The sequence below is a fragment of the Cyprinodon variegatus genome, unplaced genomic scaffold (genome assembly GCF_000732505.1).
Source record: "Cyprinodon variegatus isolate N-32 unplaced genomic scaffold, C_variegatus-1.0 Scaffold868, whole genome shotgun sequence".
Taxonomy (NCBI): Eukaryota; Metazoa; Chordata; class Actinopteri; order Cyprinodontiformes; family Cyprinodontidae; genus Cyprinodon; species Cyprinodon variegatus.
Window position 1 is genome coordinate 133,140 of NW_015151321.1, and position 17,843 is coordinate 150,982.

Sequence of the window (17,843 nt, forward strand, 5' to 3'; positions counted from 1 at the left end):
TTTAACCTGTTTTGGACCAACCTGCATTGATAATGAGGAAGGGATGAGTCTGTAGAAATTCAAGCATCTGCACTATTAGGTAGTATAAGTATTAAGTTAACATGTTGGATTAACCATCAACAACGGAGGAAAACCCCAATTCAAACTGGTTATTAATTTCTCTAATAAAAGTGTATTAGTGCCCATGATAAATGCATTCACACTTCTGTCTGGAACTGTATGTGGTGTCTATGCAAAAAAAAAGGGAATGTGAAACATTTCAAAACACTCTGTGTCTTTAAATGACCTTTTTAAAAGGCGAAGCGCAGTAGAAGCACTTCAGCTCTAAAGCTCGTTAGAGATCAGATTACAACTTGGAAAACACAATATCATCCAAAAGTTCTGCTTTTTATTAGATTTAAAATGACTGTTGAATCGATTCTCCAAGCTAAAGCAGAAAGCTTTCTGTCGTGTTTCCTTGCTAGAGAACTGAAAAATGAAGCATGTTGAGCGTTAAGCACACAGAGGACAGAGTTGAACAGAAAGGGGGGTAGACTCAAAATCTTGGAAAGCCATTTCATCAGAATAAGCCGTTTTTAGATGTTCTAAGGGCTAACCTCGGCACATCATCACTTCCCTGAAAGTCAAAGAATCTAAATTAGAGCCCAGTTTGTTGGAGCAGGACTTTCCCTGCATTAGTTAGAAACTATTATTTAACAATATCACTTATGATTTTTAGAGGATCTTTTGTAATTACTCCACTCCTTTGCCTCATTTTCTTGATGTGATAAAATGTAAACGCTAACACTTTTCTGCAGGATAAAGGCCAGAACACAGTTTGCGGATGCGTATGACTTTTTGATCTCACACTGACTGCATATAGGTAGGCTCCGTCTAGGTGGGATGAGCAGATCTGCTCAGATTTTTTTTTATCACTTCTGTCTCTTTGCTATACACAAATTAAACCAATGTCCCTCTTTTGACTTGCACAGATTATGGAAAGTTATAAAAAAAAAAAAAGATAAACACTGGCTTATTTTTTAAAGCAAAGCATCACTTAATGAGTCTGTGGAGCATTTCAAACCAGAACAGATAATGTTTATAGCCCTATATTAAAAACATAATGAAATCCACGTCTAAAGAAAAGAAAACACAGCAACAAACACTGTGGGGTGTTTTACATGCTGACTGATGCAGGGAGATGTGATTCTCAGAGAGATCGGGGAAGTTTATCAAAATCTTTCTTTTTTTTTTTTATTGAGTTGAGTGAGATACTGTTCTTCTCTTTTTGTCCAGTGTCGTTTTTGCAAGGTTCAAAGAGGATCATTACACTCTGTTTTATGTCCTCCTAAACCCCTATTGTGGGTAAAGAATTCTTTTTGTAATGATTCATTTATTGTTTTTGCGTCCCGCTTACTTGAGTAAAAACTGTTTCCTCATGCGATTAACAGATTTTATTTAGCATTTTCTCCCAAAGCGGATGCGTTTTTATTTGGTAACTTCGTCTCTCTTCCTGTCAGATCCATGAAATTGCTGCTAAATTGCTGCATAGTCCGACTAAAGTAGACCTGGGGTCTATCTCCAACAGACCTACGCAGCCCCCTTGTGTAAAATTGTGGTTGGTGTAATCATCCCCGCTGACTTTAAATAAGCGCTAAATGCCACGGCCTCGCCCCGACACCATTTTCTGTTGGATTGAACACAAAATTGGACTCGCTGTGTTCTGGCCTTTAGAAAGCAGGAACTCATGTGAAAAGCTGCAAGCAAAATGTCCTGTTGGGTGTTTTAAATAACTTGCTTTACCTTTTATATAAATGCCCTGGGAATAACCACAGCGATCTACGTCTGGGATGGTTCGATGTATGCCATCTGTTTAAATGTTTCCATGTTTACTTACTTTGAGCATAACCACTAATGTAGCCTGTTTGTGAATGCAAGAGGTGAAGCTTACATTTCAGTTCATTTTTGTGAGTAATTTGGAAATGGCAAATAAAGTGGATATTACTAATAACATTTCAAAGTGTGTTTGTTCAATCTTGTGAAACAGCTGGTCTCTCTCATACCTTGTTTTATCTCCCACTGAACAGATAGACTGACCTTTAAAAGGAGGATGTCATTTGAACACTTCACCATCCTGCTGTTTGCTTTTTCTCTCTTTTTGAGTGTGCTGAAACTTTTAAACTTATTGACTCAGATTTTTCATATGATACCATATTCTTTTTTTTTTTTTTTTTTTATGAATTTTTTTGTTTTTGTTCATGTACGTCATTCATGCTTGTAAACACGTCACAGGATATCATCTGCATACATTTTTGATCCAAGCTGATTACATGAAGGTGGATTTTGCTTTCATTTATATGTGTAGTTATTCACAACAAAAACTCACCAGAACAAACAGGTTTGATAAAAATCAAGTTGCTATTGATGATTTAAGGCAATTTCTGCAACCCATTCATTATTGAGCTGGTAGATAAATGTATGCCTCTGATATAATTCAACCATTAAGAGGTTCTCATGTTTTGATTTAATTGATAATCCCTTTTGGTTAAATGGCCCAAATCTAGATCATAACTAGAAACAATGGTAATAGGAAGTGCAGTTAAATCAGCAGAAGAAACAAGACAATGTTGTTTGGGGCATGCATGATCTATCTAAAAAAAAATGGTTTCATTAGTAGAAGAGAGAGCCCTCTGAGGAAGTTAAAGTGTTATATAAGACAATATATGTATACCTAGCAATATTAATGTTTTTACAAGAGTATTCAGTTCAAATTAAATATTTGTCACTGATCATCACTAACCAGTTTAGCTCATAGGGTAGAAAATTAATCATGATTTGATTTTGTTTGGGGAAAAAAAACAAGTTTTAACTATAAAAGGGCAAAATTCAGTTATTTGGAAAATGAATTACTGTAATGGAAACAGGAGACGTAATTAAAATAACTGAAATAAACTCTTAATTTTGCTTAATCCGTATATTATGTTAATAATTTATTATAGTTATTAAACTGAATTGATTCATAATATATAATCAAAGTAATCGAGTTTTAGACATCAGTTAAGTCAAGTTGAAGTTGTGTTAGCAATAGTCAGGTTTAATATTTTGAAATTTTTACTAAAATGTTTTTGTTTTCGGTGTTCTACTTTGAAGGCGAGGGTTTCCCTTCAATGACGTCGGCTCTTATCCGGATCACGATCGCAGCTTTGATTGGTTCCCGTCGCTGCACGCGGCCTGTAGTTCGAACGCCGCTCGGCCCTCGGTGCTCTGAACCGTTAGCCACGTTACGCACAAACTTATTCTATTTTCGACATGAATCCAAAGTGTTTTTGATCCGCATCCTGCGTCAGCGTGATCGCTGTATTTGGACGCCGGTGTAAAGGAGATGGATCATCAGCCCGGCTGGATCAGTTTAGAGAGCAGCTTGTTTTGAATGGCTTTTGTTTTCCTGCCCGAATCGCCTGGAACTCCACGCAAGGAGAAAGGGGAGCTAGCGAGGCTAAGCTGTTAGCAGGCTAATCACTTCCTTGTTGCACACCGGAGTGTGATTGGAGGCGAGAAGAAGTTTCAAAGGGAACGTTTTTCATTTTCTGCAATGTAACACTGTCTGCTGAATAATCTTAAAGAGTCGAGTGGATTTTACTGTAAAAGAATAACTCTCTTTCTTAATAACTTGAGCTTTTATGGGCCTCTGTGGGCGATTCAATGGAATGCGACTGTGAACCAGAGCGGTTAGCTAGAGAAAGCTAGCTGGTTAAAGAGATTAGCATTGGCTAACAAATTCTTGGAGACAGCCAACCCGGAGCACAATGCTCGAGTGCCGACTGCTTTTTTGACTCCTCAATAGATTATATGAGGGTGGGGGGTGTGGTTTGTTCTTTTCTTTTGTCACCAATTATCGTCATTCGTTGGAAATTACTCCGGACTCTTTGTTGTGCTAGCTGTGGAATGGAAACGCTAAGCTTTTGATCCTGCTAGCCTGACGTCAGCCAAGTAGCCTGTTACACCGATGGCCAAATGTTTTGTTTAGCAACACGTCGGCGTATATATTTTTAACACAACACGTCTTCGTATTCCGAACTCGGTAGTAGCTTTGTTTTTTTTTTTTATCTGGAAGCTAAATGCCCAATTCGGAGGTGCTCCGCGAGGGTCGCGGACGGAGCCCCTCTGAACAGCGACATGCTAACAAGCAGGACAGGAGGAGTAAGCCGGGGAGCACACAGCGAGACAGGCACAGGGAGAAGAGGCGATCAGCGGTCGGCCGGAAAAAGAAACGCAGGCAGAGGAACAGATCCCTGTGGCCCATCGGTGCGACAGAACAAGCTCAAAACAACCGAAAAGGCGCTTTCGATAAAGAGCTCGAACTTCAGACTCTAGTGGAGTATGACGATGTTAGCTCTCAGTCGGAGCGGTTCTCTGGAAGCCCGTCTCCTAAACTTTACCCTCATACCGACAGTTTGTCAGTGGATCGACTTAGCGACGTAGATTTGGGGGAGTTTAACGGACCAGCATCCCCAGTAAGATCCCAACTGGGGGTTCAGGAGACAGTATGCCTGACTAAAGATGGCATAACAAGAGGACAATCGACGAAGAACAAGCAGGGAAAAGAGAGTACTAGAAAGAAGGATCGCCACAGCCGTGAGAGAGACTCCTCAAAAGTCAGGGGTGGGAGTAGTCTGGGTAGCTCAAGGAATCACAGAGACACCACAAAGACTGGGGACAGGAATGGCAGAAGGACTTCCTCATCTCAGACCTCCCAATCTGCAGACAAAAAGGATCCAAAAAGGCACAAAAGTAAAACAAGGTCCGAGAAAGAGCCTCCATCTGCCTACAGAGAAGCTCCACAAGCTTACAGAGATGATCGGGAGGAGCTCAAGGGGTACAGGAGAAGCCCTGGGTTTAAAGCAGACAGTCCCTATGGGACAGCCTATACATACAGCTACCAGTCCCCTGGTGGGTTCAACCAGGTGATATCTAGAAGGAGTCCAACATTCGGAAGTAAAAAACTTTCCCCCAGTTCCACTTATTATAGCCGGGACTCGGATGTATATGGAGCGTATGGTGTTACAAAGTCACCCAGTTCTTATTCCAGCAACAAGAGGAAGCGGTCTCCATCCAGTCCAGTTAACTGGCGAAGGTCACCCAGTTTTAGCAGACATAGTCCATACGAGCAGGGGGAGTTCGCTCCAAGTCCTTATGGGAATCGGAGAAGATCCCGAAGCCCTTACAGGAAGTCCGTCAGTCCAAGTCCAGATGTCAGGTAAGTGCTTAAAAGTGTAGCTAAACTGAGACTAATAGATGCATTGGCTACCATATCTTGCTGCCCTCCCCCCACTTGTTGCTGCAAACCACAGTTCAGAGGGCTGAAAAAAAAAAGATAAAGCTCCCTTTCCCCAGGCTAACAAGAAAGATTTATTGTTTTGGAGAGGTGTCTGGCCATATCTTCCAACCCTAATATAACTTTGTTTTAAAAAATTTTAGCATTTTGTTATGTGATCTAATATTATTTAGTAGGGATGCACGATATAATCGGCCCCCTATCGGTATCGGCCTGTATCGGCCTTAAAACTGAATATCGGACATCGGCCACCCCACCGATATTTAACCCGATATTTGATCAGCTTCTGAGTTTCTAAAGTCTAAAAAAATAAACAAATACTACTTCTTCTTCTTCCTCAAAAACTTCTTTTTTACAGACTTAAAAACTTCTAAAGACGAGGGAAAAAATATTGATACATTAAAATATCACAATATGTTCATATGATATTTAAAAACACCATATCAATCTCTTTTACTAATGAAATATTGCTATATGTCATCGTTATGCTACGAAATCTCACAAGAATTTGCAAAATATCACGAGAGCTTGTAACAGAACTAGGAAATTTCACGAGATTTTGAAAGTAAAATAGATCGATACCGCGTTTTTAAAAATCAATTTGATATCGGCATATGAAAAATATATTTGAGTATATTATTTTTCAAAGTGTCAGAAATGGATAATAAAACTGCTATTTTCAATGACTACTTATTTTTGTCCAGCTTTAACATCGATATCGGTTATCGGCTACATGAGTTTTAAAATATCGGCATATCGGATATCGACCAAAATCCCAGTATCGTGCATCCCTATTATTTAGTCATCATTGACTTTTAGTGAGTACTTGATGAATTTAGCACTAACTTTTCTACAGTTCAGTTGTATTTAATCCCTCTTTATTCCGATCAACTTGAATCATAAGAAATATGAGCCCAGGTTGTCAGTCAAAACAGGAACAAAATGTTCTATGGTATGAAGGAAAGAAATTATTTATTAGGTCACAATTTACAGCACGCTATATTTAATTTTTGTTAGTTTGTCTTAATGTTGTGGTATAAGGCAGTGTTTTTCAACCCTGGTCCTCAAGGCACACTGTTTTGGATGTTTCTGAGGTTCAGCAAACCTGATTCAGCTGATTGCAGTTCAGCAAAGCCTGATAATCTGCTATCAATTGATAACTGGTGTGTGAAAGCTGGGAAACATCTAAAAAATGCAGGGCAGGGTGCATTGAGGATCAGGATTGAAAAACACTGGCTATATTGTCATTATGTGGTCTAAAAAAATTTTTTTTTTCTTCCAGACGATCTGCTAGGTCCCGAAGCAGAAGTCCATATTCAATATCAAGGCATTCGCGTTCCCACAGCCGCCACCGGCACTCTCGATCCCGCAGTCGCCCCTCCAGCCTCTCGCCGAGCACTCTCACCTTCAAATCCAGCCTTGCCGCCGAGCTCAGTAAGCAGAAGAAAGCCAAAGCAGCAGAGGCCGCTGCCAAGGCCAAGAACTCGAGCAGCACGTCTACACCGACCAAAGGTTCTTCATCTGCTCCTCAGCCAAGTCCCAAGTTGAACCACATAACCAGGAAGGGGCGTCCGCCCTCTCCACCTCCACCAGAGAAGGGACCCAGAACGCCATCATCCAGCCGGCCGCAGTCCCCTTCAGATAAGTTGCCCAAGAAGACTATAGAACGTCAGACCAGCAAGGACAGGGATGGGAAGGTGAGAGATGATTCTATACACAGAGACAAGAGGAAAGTGGGAGCATCAGGACCGATCAAAGACAAGGAACGAGCTGCAGCGCCAGTTATTTCTACACTGCCACCTCTACCAATGCCCCCAACAGTTGAAAACTTGGATAAAGGAGAAAGGTATGAGTTTCCCCCAAGCTGTTGATGGTTTTAGGCTTTTCAGATCTGCTAACACACAGTTTCTGATTTTTGTTTTATAGTTTTAAGGAGACCTCAGTAAAGAAGAAGACGGAGAAGAAGCCCCGGCAGCTCCTGACCGACCTGCCTCTGCCGCCTGAGCTGCCTGGCAGCACCTCGTCCCCGCAAAACTCGCCTGAGGACAAAAAGTCCCAAACGCTTCGTCGAAGACCAAGGTTTGTTCAAAAACACGCAGTTTATGGCTGCCTGTTTTTTTTCTCTTTAATCAATCATGACGTTTTCCTGTTGTTCCCAGAATCTGTGGTCCAAGATTTGGTGAAATTAAAGAAACAGAGATTTATTGGGGAAAGCGATGCGTGGACAAGTTTGAGATCATTGGAATAACAGGGGAAGGGACCTACGGTCAAGTTTACAAAGCTAAGGACAAAGACACTGGTGAGAGTTTACATCCACAACAACCAGGTTTCCTGTGGAGTATGGAAACATTTTCAAAGTCTTCTCCTGATCTGGAAAGAGTTAAAATAAAAATAAATGGGGAAATATCTTCAACTTTTGATCAGTTTGTCTATCCATTCATCTATCCGTTTTTCCCAGTTTTCTTATTTAAATGCTGATCACTAAAGATATATCTGCGATAGATAAATGGTAAACTAATCTGTTTAAATTAAAAAGAGACTTAGCCAGCGTATGCCCGATGTCCCAGAATCTTTCTATGTACTTTTTACTTAATTTTGGGCATGTACATAGCGTATTTAATACAAATCCTGAGCTTATGTCAGATGACAGCCTAACTTGTGCATAATGCACGACAGTGTAATGCCTATGAAATGATGCACAAGCCAGTACCCGGCTTGCATAAAAAGATGTCTTTGATATATATTGCATATTAACCTAGATTCATCGCCCACCAAAAAAAAAAAAGAATAAATAAAAACAAGAAAGAAAAAAGGTTTGCAGTTGCAGCTGATTCAGCATCATGTCTGCTAGGAAATGTGTTGGTCGTGGGCGTGAACGCAGGGAGAATCCATCACACTCACCTTCTTGCTCACCCAATGATTGGGATGAAGTCTGGAGGAGGACTAACAGTTTCCTCCTGTGAACCTCCTTTCATACCAAAACGCTGCCAATAAGTAAGTTAGAATCACGTTCAGTGGTTGTCTGGAACACGTTTATATACTCTGGAGATCAGTTCTTGATAAGTTACTCATAAGTTATGCACAAGTTACTCAGGTTTTGGATAATCTATACACCACGACTTATGCGTGACTTGACATATGTCAACAATCAGATAACTTCCCTGTATCTTATGCCCCATGTATGAGCGTACTCTGGCATACGTCGGGACATTTTGAATATGCTCAAAATAAAATTTCCTGACGTACTTGCCGTATGTCGATGTGCTTCAGCCTGCCCATGTCTTATGCAAAACTTAAACATTACTTATCCGACGTATGCCAGCGTTTTTGCAAACATAGCAGGAGGAGCAGAATGGGACACAAACAACCAATAAAACTTCTAAAAATGATAAGCCTTTTAGAAAGACAGAAAACAGATGAAATAGTGATCCTCTTTGAGCATAAAAAAACAAAACGAGTGGCATATAGTGCAGGTAAGCAAAGCTCAACACTTTCACCTCTTTATGGAGAAAAAAGATAAAGAACAATGTAGACAAACTTGCCACTCTCTCTGGGAAACACCTCTCTCTGCTCAGTCGGCATATAACATGGCCCACAGCCTTTATTGATGCATTTTCCTTTTCTTTAAACGCATTCCCCAATATATTTTTAATATATGCCTATAAAAATCTATCTGTTCTCTATCGATAATTTCTCAAACTCTTCCCTGTCCTGTAGGTGAGATGGTGGCTTTGAAAAAGGTTCGACTGGACAATGAAAAAGAAGGTTTTCCAATCACCGCCATTAGAGAGATTAAAATTCTGCGACAGCTCAATCACAAGAGCATCATAAACATGAAGGAGATCGTCACCGACAAGGAAGATGCTCTGGACTTTAAGAATGATAAAGGTAATATTTTCTACCTGCTCAGGTCAGTCCTGGCTTTGCATCTCTGTACTGACTAAATGTTTTTTGTTGTTGTTTTTCTTGTTTCAGGCGCTTTTTATCTAGTATTCGAGTACATGGACCATGACCTGATGGGCCTGCTGGAATCAGGACTGGTTCACTTTAACGAGAACCACATCAAGTCCTTTATGCGGCAGCTACTAGAGGGCCTGGATTACTGCCACAAGAAGAACTTCCTTCACAGAGACATCAAGTGCTCCAATATACTGCTCAATAACAAGTAAGATGGCGGCTTCTCCTGAGAGAAAAAAACAAACAAACACCTGTTTGGTTCCCTTGTTAAATGTTTTTTCCTTCATTCTTTGATCAATGTTTTCCTCTTTAAATCAGAGGTCAAATAAAGCTGGCAGACTTCGGACTTGCTCGTCTGTACAACTCTGAAGAGAGGTGAGTTCTATTTTACTTGTTCATGTTTCGATTTTTCCAGTACCTCAACAATAAACACATCTGTGTGTTTTTTGTTTTCTCAGTCGTCCATACACCAATAAAGTGATCACACTGTGGTACCGTCCACCAGAGTTGCTTTTGGGGGAGGAGCGGTATACACCGGCTATTGATGTATGGAGCTGTGGGTAGGTGATCTATATTCATACTTCTCTAATGGGCTCCATGTTTTTCCTCTCATGATTAATGAGTCCTCCTGTCGATCACAGATGCATTCTGGGAGAACTCTTCACAAAGAAGCCCATCTTTCAAGCTAACCAGGAGCTCGCACAGTTGGAGCTCATCAGGTAACCTAGTGTTATTCCTGGTTTCTATGTATTTAATCATCAGCTTTTAATCACCATTTCCCCTCAAATGTAAAGGTGTTTGAATCAAACTTTTGTTTAGAGAATATAAATACAACAGATTCCATGATGTGTTTACTAAATAAGGCCAAAATGGGATAGCACTGAGTACAGTATCAAAATTTAATCCAGGCATTCACTGTATGTTTTTTTTTTATTTTTTTTTCTCCCTTTTTTGAACCGATTTTCCAGTCATGATAGAATTTTTCATCCTCGTTCGTCCTGTGCCATGTAGTATACAGGGGGTAACGAGGGGCGATTAGCCTCTCACGACCACCTCCCAATCAGGAATCGTAAGGTCAGGAAAAAAATCAAACATGTTTGAAATTCGGTCGGCCGTCATAAGATCGCATCAGAACATGCATCGTAAGCTGTGAACTTTGAAATCCTGCGGTTTGGTCGTACAGTTTGAGCTGTACCTGCGTGCAATGATTGAAAATATTGCACAGTGTATGCTCGGCTTTACTAGAGCAACTTTAAGCATTAGACATTCAGTTACGTCTTCGTGGAGGAGTTTCAGCCTGGTTTAAAAGTGTTGATTCTCTTCCTTCGGATTTGCAGACGGGTGTCTGCACAGATCTGTTAAGGTAGCCCCACAGTATTTCAGACGACCCCGCATGAGAATACTGAGCAGGTAACTGGATGATATCCACAGGACTGGCCATGTCCTGTGGGTGCAAATCAAGCCCACATTACCACCTCCTCCACTGTGCTTGACATTTGGTATATGTTTATGCTGATAACTGCGTTTGGTGCTCTCCAAACGTTGCTCATTATGGTTCATTCAGATAAAAGCTTTCATAGTTGGCATATAATGGCAGATATCATTTTTCCTTTCTCACCATTCAATGATGGACCTTGGATTATAAATGGAGCAATGAGAAGAAACTTCTCAGATTGATGTACAGTGAAAAAATGCTTTCAAACAACAGAACGGCAAAGTGCTCGAACCTTTTTATATGGAGGGGCTCCTCCCTGCTGATGATCAGTGCCACCTGGTTGCTCATTTCCTTTTCCACAATCAGTTAAAGCAACATGGATGGATTTTGGTTTTTATGGAAATGTCTAGAACAGATGTTTTTGGTTCCATCATGACTATTTAAAAAGGTTAAGAACAGGAAAAGGTTTTAGGAGAGAAATTGTCACCCGGCAACAGTAGCTGCGTTTTCATTACAAATGTTCGCCAAACTATTTCAATATTCTGCTAATTTGGAAAATGCAATTTTTCCGCAATTGCGCCACTTCCATAAAATTACAGATTTAATTCAAATTGCTTCTGAATACGTTTGATCAAACACTAACTCTTCATAGCAACATGGCAGCAGCGTTTGTAAACACATGAGATGTATCCGTATTCCAGCTGCGGCTCTTGTGGGCACCATTATCCTCACATCTTCATAATTTTTTTGAGGCAGTTGGGTCCAGCTTCAGATCACGTGATTGCAGACTCGTTCTTTTGCAGTGTTACTATTAAACAAAATTAGTTTTTTTACTTGCAATTTGATGGTTAATGGAAAAAAACAGCTACTATGGCTAATTCCAAATAAACCCTCCTAATGGTGGAAATAATTCCAGTGGATATGAGCGGCCAATTTGCTTGTTTGCTTTTGATGGAGAAAATAGAAAATGTGTTGCTTTAGTTTTATTTATTACATTCATGAAGGAACATCCGTTCCTTCATGATGCTATAATAAATGAATGGATGTGTTTCTTGTAGCCGAATCTGTGGCAGCCCTTGTCCTGCTGTTTGGCCAGATGTCATAAAGCTTCCCTTCTTTAACACCATGAAACCAAAGAAGCAATACCGGAGACGCCTACGGGAAGAGTTTGCTTTGTAAGTCTGTTAAATGTTACTAATAAATCTAGATCTATTTCCGAGAGCTGTTTCGTAGATTTCTTGCTTCTGTTTCTGCTCCAGCATCCCACCGTCTGCCCTGGACCTCTTCGACCACATGCTGAACCTGGACCCAAGCAAGCGCTGCACTGCTGAGCAAGCACTGGGCAGCGAGTTCCTGAAGGATGTAGATCCAGACAAAATGCCTCCTCCAGAGTACGATTGGCTTCATGTCGTTTTCATTGCTGGGTTGGACGGCGTCGTAAAGATCACTGACATTTTCTGTCCACATCTCTGCAGTCTTCCCCTTTGGCAGGATTGTCACGAGCTGTGGAGTAAGAAACGTCGCAGACAGAAGCAGATGCCTGAAGAGCTGGTGGCCCCCAAGGCTCCCCGGAAAGAGCTTGGCCTCGATGACAGCCGCAGCAACACTCCGCAGGGTTTTTCTGCCCCGGGGGGCATCAAGGCACCAAATGCAGCCGCTTCTGCTCTGCTAGGTGAGTTTAACTGCTGTTTGATTCTCAGGCTGGAAAACTCTGAGATGCTGCATGCCTTTTTTTTTTTTTTCTTTAAACAAGAATCAGGGTTTGTTATTGATGTTGGTCTAATTTCAAGCTAAATGCCCCCAAATAAAATTTAAAACTTCCTTAATCTGAACATTTCATAAAGCACTAGGGGTGGGCATTAATCATATTTGTTGTTATCATGATCAACTTCTAATCTAAAATATTTTTATTTATCGTCTAAACAATAAGTTTGAATTTCAAAGATAAAAGAGTGAATTGTGATTTATTTTTTTTGGGCTATTTTTCTTTAATTTAATTTAAAAAAATTTCCCATTGGGGCATTGGCAAATTAAGGAATATTATTAAATGCCGTTCCTATAGAATATATATGAGTGCAGTATTTTATTGTTTATCTTTTAACTCTTCATTATTATGTTATTTATTCTTATTCATTTTTCCTAAGGTCCATATTTATGTGACCATTTTTCTATAATCTTTTTCTTGCTGTAAACACCAGAATTTCCCGATGTAGGACATGGATTTTCTATTCTATAAATTACACGTCTTTATGTAACTAGTTTCCTGAAGAAGCCTTTTTAATTTTTTTTTAAGGGTAGTGTTTGTAATTGTGAGGCCTTGATTGTTTTGGTAGGCAGTTACAGCTACCAAAGAACAGCTTCTAAGAATGGTTGAAGAGTGTTTTTATAGTCAGTGCTATCGTTATCGTACTACAAGGCCATATTTTCCAGCTCTATAGAGCTGCAGTTACAAACACTTCACCGCCTACTGAGACATGGCCGTCCACCTAAACCAGAGATCTGCAGCTGATTCTGCTTCTTAAATATTGTCTTCAGCCACAGAATCTACAGAACCCTTCGAAAAAGAATGCATGTCAACTTTCAAAACTATATAAAATAAGAAAAATGAAAGTCAAATGACACACAGTGGCAGACATTATTGCAGTTCATTTTTTGGATGAAGTTTGAGGAATTGAAAAGTCAATGTATGAATATTTGTGCAAAGCATCTATTGATTGTCTCTGACATCCTGCTTTTATTAATTTGGTTTATTAAGAATAATAACCACATTTTATGCTTATTACAGAACCAAAGGGTCCAAATTCCCAGTTCACCCAGGAGCAGTTGGCGGTCCTCTTGAACCTACTGGGCCAGCCCAAGAGTACAATCAACACAGCCCAGTTTGTTCAGTCCATGAGTACAAAGGTTAACCAGGAGGCCCTGCAGCAGCTCACTAAAGCCTTAGCTCCTTCTGACCCATCCGAACCCACGGCCCAGCCCACCCCCACTAAGCCCCCACAGCCTCCTGCTCCAGCAGGAGTCCCGCGCACACCTCCGATGCCCAAGCCTCCTTCGCCCCCCATGTCCGCACCGCCCAGCATTCAAGAGGGCGAGACGGCAGCCGCCACGCAGACGGCTGTGACCATGCTGCTAGCTCAGCTGCTCCAGGCTCAGCAGGCTCAGAGGCAGGAAGCGAGTGATGGCGGGGAGGTTGGAGAGAGCACCAACCCTGCTGCTGCCGCACTCCCACCACCAACACTTCCACCAGCAGACGTCCAACAGCCTCCAGAACCCAGTCCAGTTTCTCCAGGTGAGAGAGCCACCTTTCACCACAGCCACCTACAAACCAGTAGCAATAACAATCCAGAGCATTTACCCAGAGAGGAACCTGAAAGGCAACAAATGGGGCATTTAAAGAGACTGTATTTTTTGGCTTTATTATAAATTAATTTGCAGAAGGATGATTTTAGGTAACTCTTAAAAATGTGCTTGATTGAATTTGCAGAAATGACAAAAAGCTGTTTTAAACATTCAGAGATCCCATGACTGACAGAAGATAGAAGCTGCTTTACCTCAGTTCTTCTAGAACAACCTTTACAATCCAAAGAGACATTTTTGATTCAGTCCAGCTAATGCAGTTTGTTTAGAGCTGCAAACATTAGTTTACCTTTTTTTGAAAAAGGAAAAATAACTATCATAGAAGATAATCATTGTCTCTTTTTATATTAGGTGTTAAAATTAAGTAAAAACTTTTCAGTGGGTTTAGATTTGTGAAAAAATCTTGAAAAAACATTCTTCTTATTAATAAAAGATCAAAAACTGTAATTCCATTTCAAGTCGAAATCCTGAAACCAAGTCGTTCTTTTAGTTGCTGGCTTTAATCACACAAGAAGCATGATAGTGTTTCGTGAGAACTGATAAAACATACAGACAGAAAAGCAAAAAAACAAATTATTTCCCCGTAAAGTTATGAAAGGATCAACGCGACTGTACAATATAAGGCTCAACAGAAATTCTTCGTGTTACATCTTAAGTCAAACAAAGTTAACAGTAAAATAAACAAAAATGTACCTCACTGGCCGCTTTCCCTTGAGAGATAATTAGAATCTTCAGTCCTTTAATGCACTATGCACTTTATCTAATTTTCTTAACATTGCTGGAGGCTTAGACAGAGGAATCAGTGAGGCGTCTGCCTGATAGTTTGATCCAGAACGTTACTGATCAGCAGGTACCGACCCTCAAAGGTAACACTCCGTCAACCCGCGGCAGCAACATTTTGGTTCCCTCCTTAATTAAGACCCGTTTCCTCATATCAAACAAACAGTGTCAATGAAATGCATGAAATTATGCTTTTAATATTTAGCTGTTAATAGAAATTGATGTATTTATGAACTCTATTATTTTTAACCTAAATATTTATTTATTTGTTATTTATTCTGATTTCGATGGCAGCTACTAAAACTATATTTCTGTTATATTTGGAGCTAATTTTTTAGGAATTTCAATTTGATCAGTCAACAGAGAAACAGTACAACTTGTACCTGTCAGCATATCAGTGTAAGAAAATTAGCTGGCTCCTTATCATGTTTATGAAAAGTGATGTAGAGCCTTTGTGCCTCTGGGTGTGCAGGCTGTGGCTCTAAAGAGTGCATCAATAACCAGATCCTTCTGTGGCTCTACTGACGTGTTAGGGAAGCCAGGGTGGCTTCAGTTTCAACCTTTAAATGCTCTGAAGTTCCCTGGAAAATGTTAGCTCAGTTTCTTCCCTTTAACTGCTAATTTCTGTACCTCTAACCTTCCTTAAAACCGAGCTTCCACTTTCCACCCAGGTGGGGGAAAGCATAACAATCTGCTTGAAAACTGTCAAGTATGTAGTCCTCCCCATGATTAAGGCTTTAACAGTAATGTACGAAAGCAAAGCGTTTTGTTTTGAATATTATGAGTAATAATCAAAATGAACAGAAATACTAATACTGGTACTTAAAAAGATCTTGGAACGTATATCTTGATTTGAGTTTGAGTCGCCCTCCTTAAACCTAATCATTCTGATAATGATCTATTTTACTGAGCTGCCCGAAACAATTATCACTAGTCAATCAACTGAATAATTTTTTCATCCAGTTTTTTTTTTAACATTTTTTGCATTAATTGTTTCTATGTGTATTTATGTTTTTAGTTTCTGAGGTTGGTGGCATGTCCATCCTCCCCCCAGACCAGCGCCCCCCTGAACCTCCAGAACCACCTCCACACGCCGATCTGGATTACCGGCAACCACCGCCAGAGCCCAAGCTGGGTCATGCTCCCCCGATTGCTTCTTCAAGCGGGAGTGATGGCGGGCGGCCCCCAGAGCCTGACTACCCCCCTCTTCCTTCTGCGGAGGGCTCTGCGTACAGCCATCCTCCTCCTCCGCCGTTCACTCCTGCAAGCTTCAGGGACAGCTACATGGGGCACATGCTGGGTGGAGGCCTACCGTCTCACACTCTGAGGGAAGTTTTCAGCGGGCCAGGACAGGCCGGCGGATCCTCAAACAGTGCCGGGGTTCTGCCACCAGCCCACCCAGACCAGTTCCCACCTGGAACAGCAGTAGCTGCAACATCTGGACCCAGCAGCCTGCTGTTCAGTGGGGACAAGGACCACAGATTCGAGTACAATCACAGTCCTTTACCTGTGGAGGGACAGCCCAACCCCGGCGCCATCCACATGTACAACCATGCCATGGCTAGAAAGGATGGGGTTCCTCCCCCGCCTCCTATCCCAGCACCAGGACAGCCCTGGGGGTCTCCATCTCAAATCGGGGCACCACCTCTCCCCCTTGGGTTTGTTCCACATGTGAATTCCACAGCAGCAATCAGAGGAAGAGGGCTGCCTTTCTGAAAACCTGGAAACTTTTCATGCAACGAAAGACAGGCGGCTGTTCAACTGCGGAACCGTTTTGTTTTTAGTCGGATGGATCTGCTGATGCAAATTCCGTTTTAATAAATTAATTCTGTGTAAAGCGTTGTATTTTCCCTTGATCTGGAATATGTTGCAGAAGGACAAATGAATAACACCACGAGCTTTTCTCGCTCATACTGTTTTCATATTTTTTGTAATTATTTTGCTGTCTTTTAAATTAAACTTTTACCTTTTTTTGTTTTTGGATGTACAGTGTCAGGCCGGGTAAAATTTAATCTCTACCTTTAGCCTTTCTGTAATAACCTGAGGAAGAGTAGTATTATTGTTTTGCACTACTGACCAAAGTAGGCAGAAACTATTTTGGCAATGAAAGGAAACGGATGCACACTTATTGTGACTGATGTGGTGTCGACTTTTGGCTGAGAACTTCAGTGCAGGGAGTTTATTGTAGGACTGAGACTGGGTAGCACTTGTACAACCACAGCACATCCCATCTTGCATCATAAAGATTTGGAAAACCATGGAAATACTCGGCAGTGTCAAAGAAACAAATTGGCGAGAGAAACAAACTGATCCAGAAGTTTTTTTTTGTTTTTCTTTTTTGTACTAAAATGATTTGTCCTCCTCCCTTGTCCTTTGGCAGATGTTTATTAAAGAAATGCCAACAGTGTGTCTTTGGATGTTTTTTTTTTTTTAGGCCCTAGATTTCAGCCTGCTTACTTTAAAGAAGGATAAATCCCACCATGGGTGGCAGTGTTGGGCCAAATATCTCCACACAGACACTGTTTGCTCACTACAGCAGTGAAAAATGAGCTCCTGCTGTTAAAACCTCTGGCCTGGCAACATACTTAGTAGAGTTCAGATGTTTAGAAAGTATAGGAAAAGCACAGTTGGCTAAAAATGTAATGTTTTTCAGTAATTCAAATGAAAACCTTTTCTAGATTTAAAGCTAATTTTGATCATGATTTAGCAGTAATGAAAAGCATTATAAAATAAAAAGCCTAGATGACAACAGAGAGAACTGATGAGGGTATTGCTTAAGAAGCCTGTGTTAAAAAATATTCAAGCATGTTTAAAGGAAATTAATTGGAAGAAAAAAAAAAAAAGAATCTACTAGGATGGAAGGTCATTATGCTCCCCTAGGGTTGTTGAGAACCAGCAGGAAGTGACACATCTTTCGTCAAACCTCTGCATTTGACCCATCGCCTTGGGAAACAGTGGGCTGCCACCGTGCCTGGGGAGCAGTGTGGGGTTAAGGGTCTT

General features: G+C 40.8%; 1 protein-coding gene across 1 annotated transcript; it reads left to right on the forward strand.

The window, feature by feature from the left end:
- The first annotated feature begins 3,211 nt into the window (after positions 1 to 3,211).
- cdk13 (cyclin-dependent kinase 13) lies at positions 3,212 to 17,250 on the forward strand. The gene is made up of 14 exons (XM_015397512.1): positions 3,212 to 5,236; positions 6,597 to 7,160; positions 7,241 to 7,393; positions 7,474 to 7,613; positions 9,032 to 9,202; positions 9,290 to 9,479; positions 9,590 to 9,646; positions 9,730 to 9,831; positions 9,913 to 9,990; positions 11,765 to 11,881; positions 11,966 to 12,097; positions 12,182 to 12,378; positions 13,492 to 13,995; positions 15,862 to 17,250. The coding sequence occupies exons 1-14, from the start codon at positions 4,098 to 4,100 to the stop codon at positions 16,557 to 16,559; spliced, it is 4,242 nt and encodes a 1,413-aa protein (XP_015252998.1). The 5' UTR covers positions 3,212 to 4,097; the 3' UTR covers positions 16,560 to 17,250.
- The last annotated feature ends 593 nt before the right edge of the window (positions 17,251 to 17,843 follow it).

Excerpts from the sequence above, each read along its gene's own strand:
- cdk13 (XM_015397512.1), top strand. The coding sequence starts at position 4,098 with ATGCCCAATTCGGAGGTGCTCCGCGAGGGTCGCGGACGGAGCCCCTCT. Across the intron at positions 7,394-7,473 it reads ACGCTTCGTCGAAGACCAAG|AATCTGTGGTCCAAGATTTG; the intron begins GTTTGTTCAAAA and ends TGTTGTTCCCAG. Across the intron at positions 11,882-11,965 it reads CTACGGGAAGAGTTTGCTTT|CATCCCACCGTCTGCCCTGG; the intron begins GTAAGTCTGTTA and ends TTTCTGCTCCAG.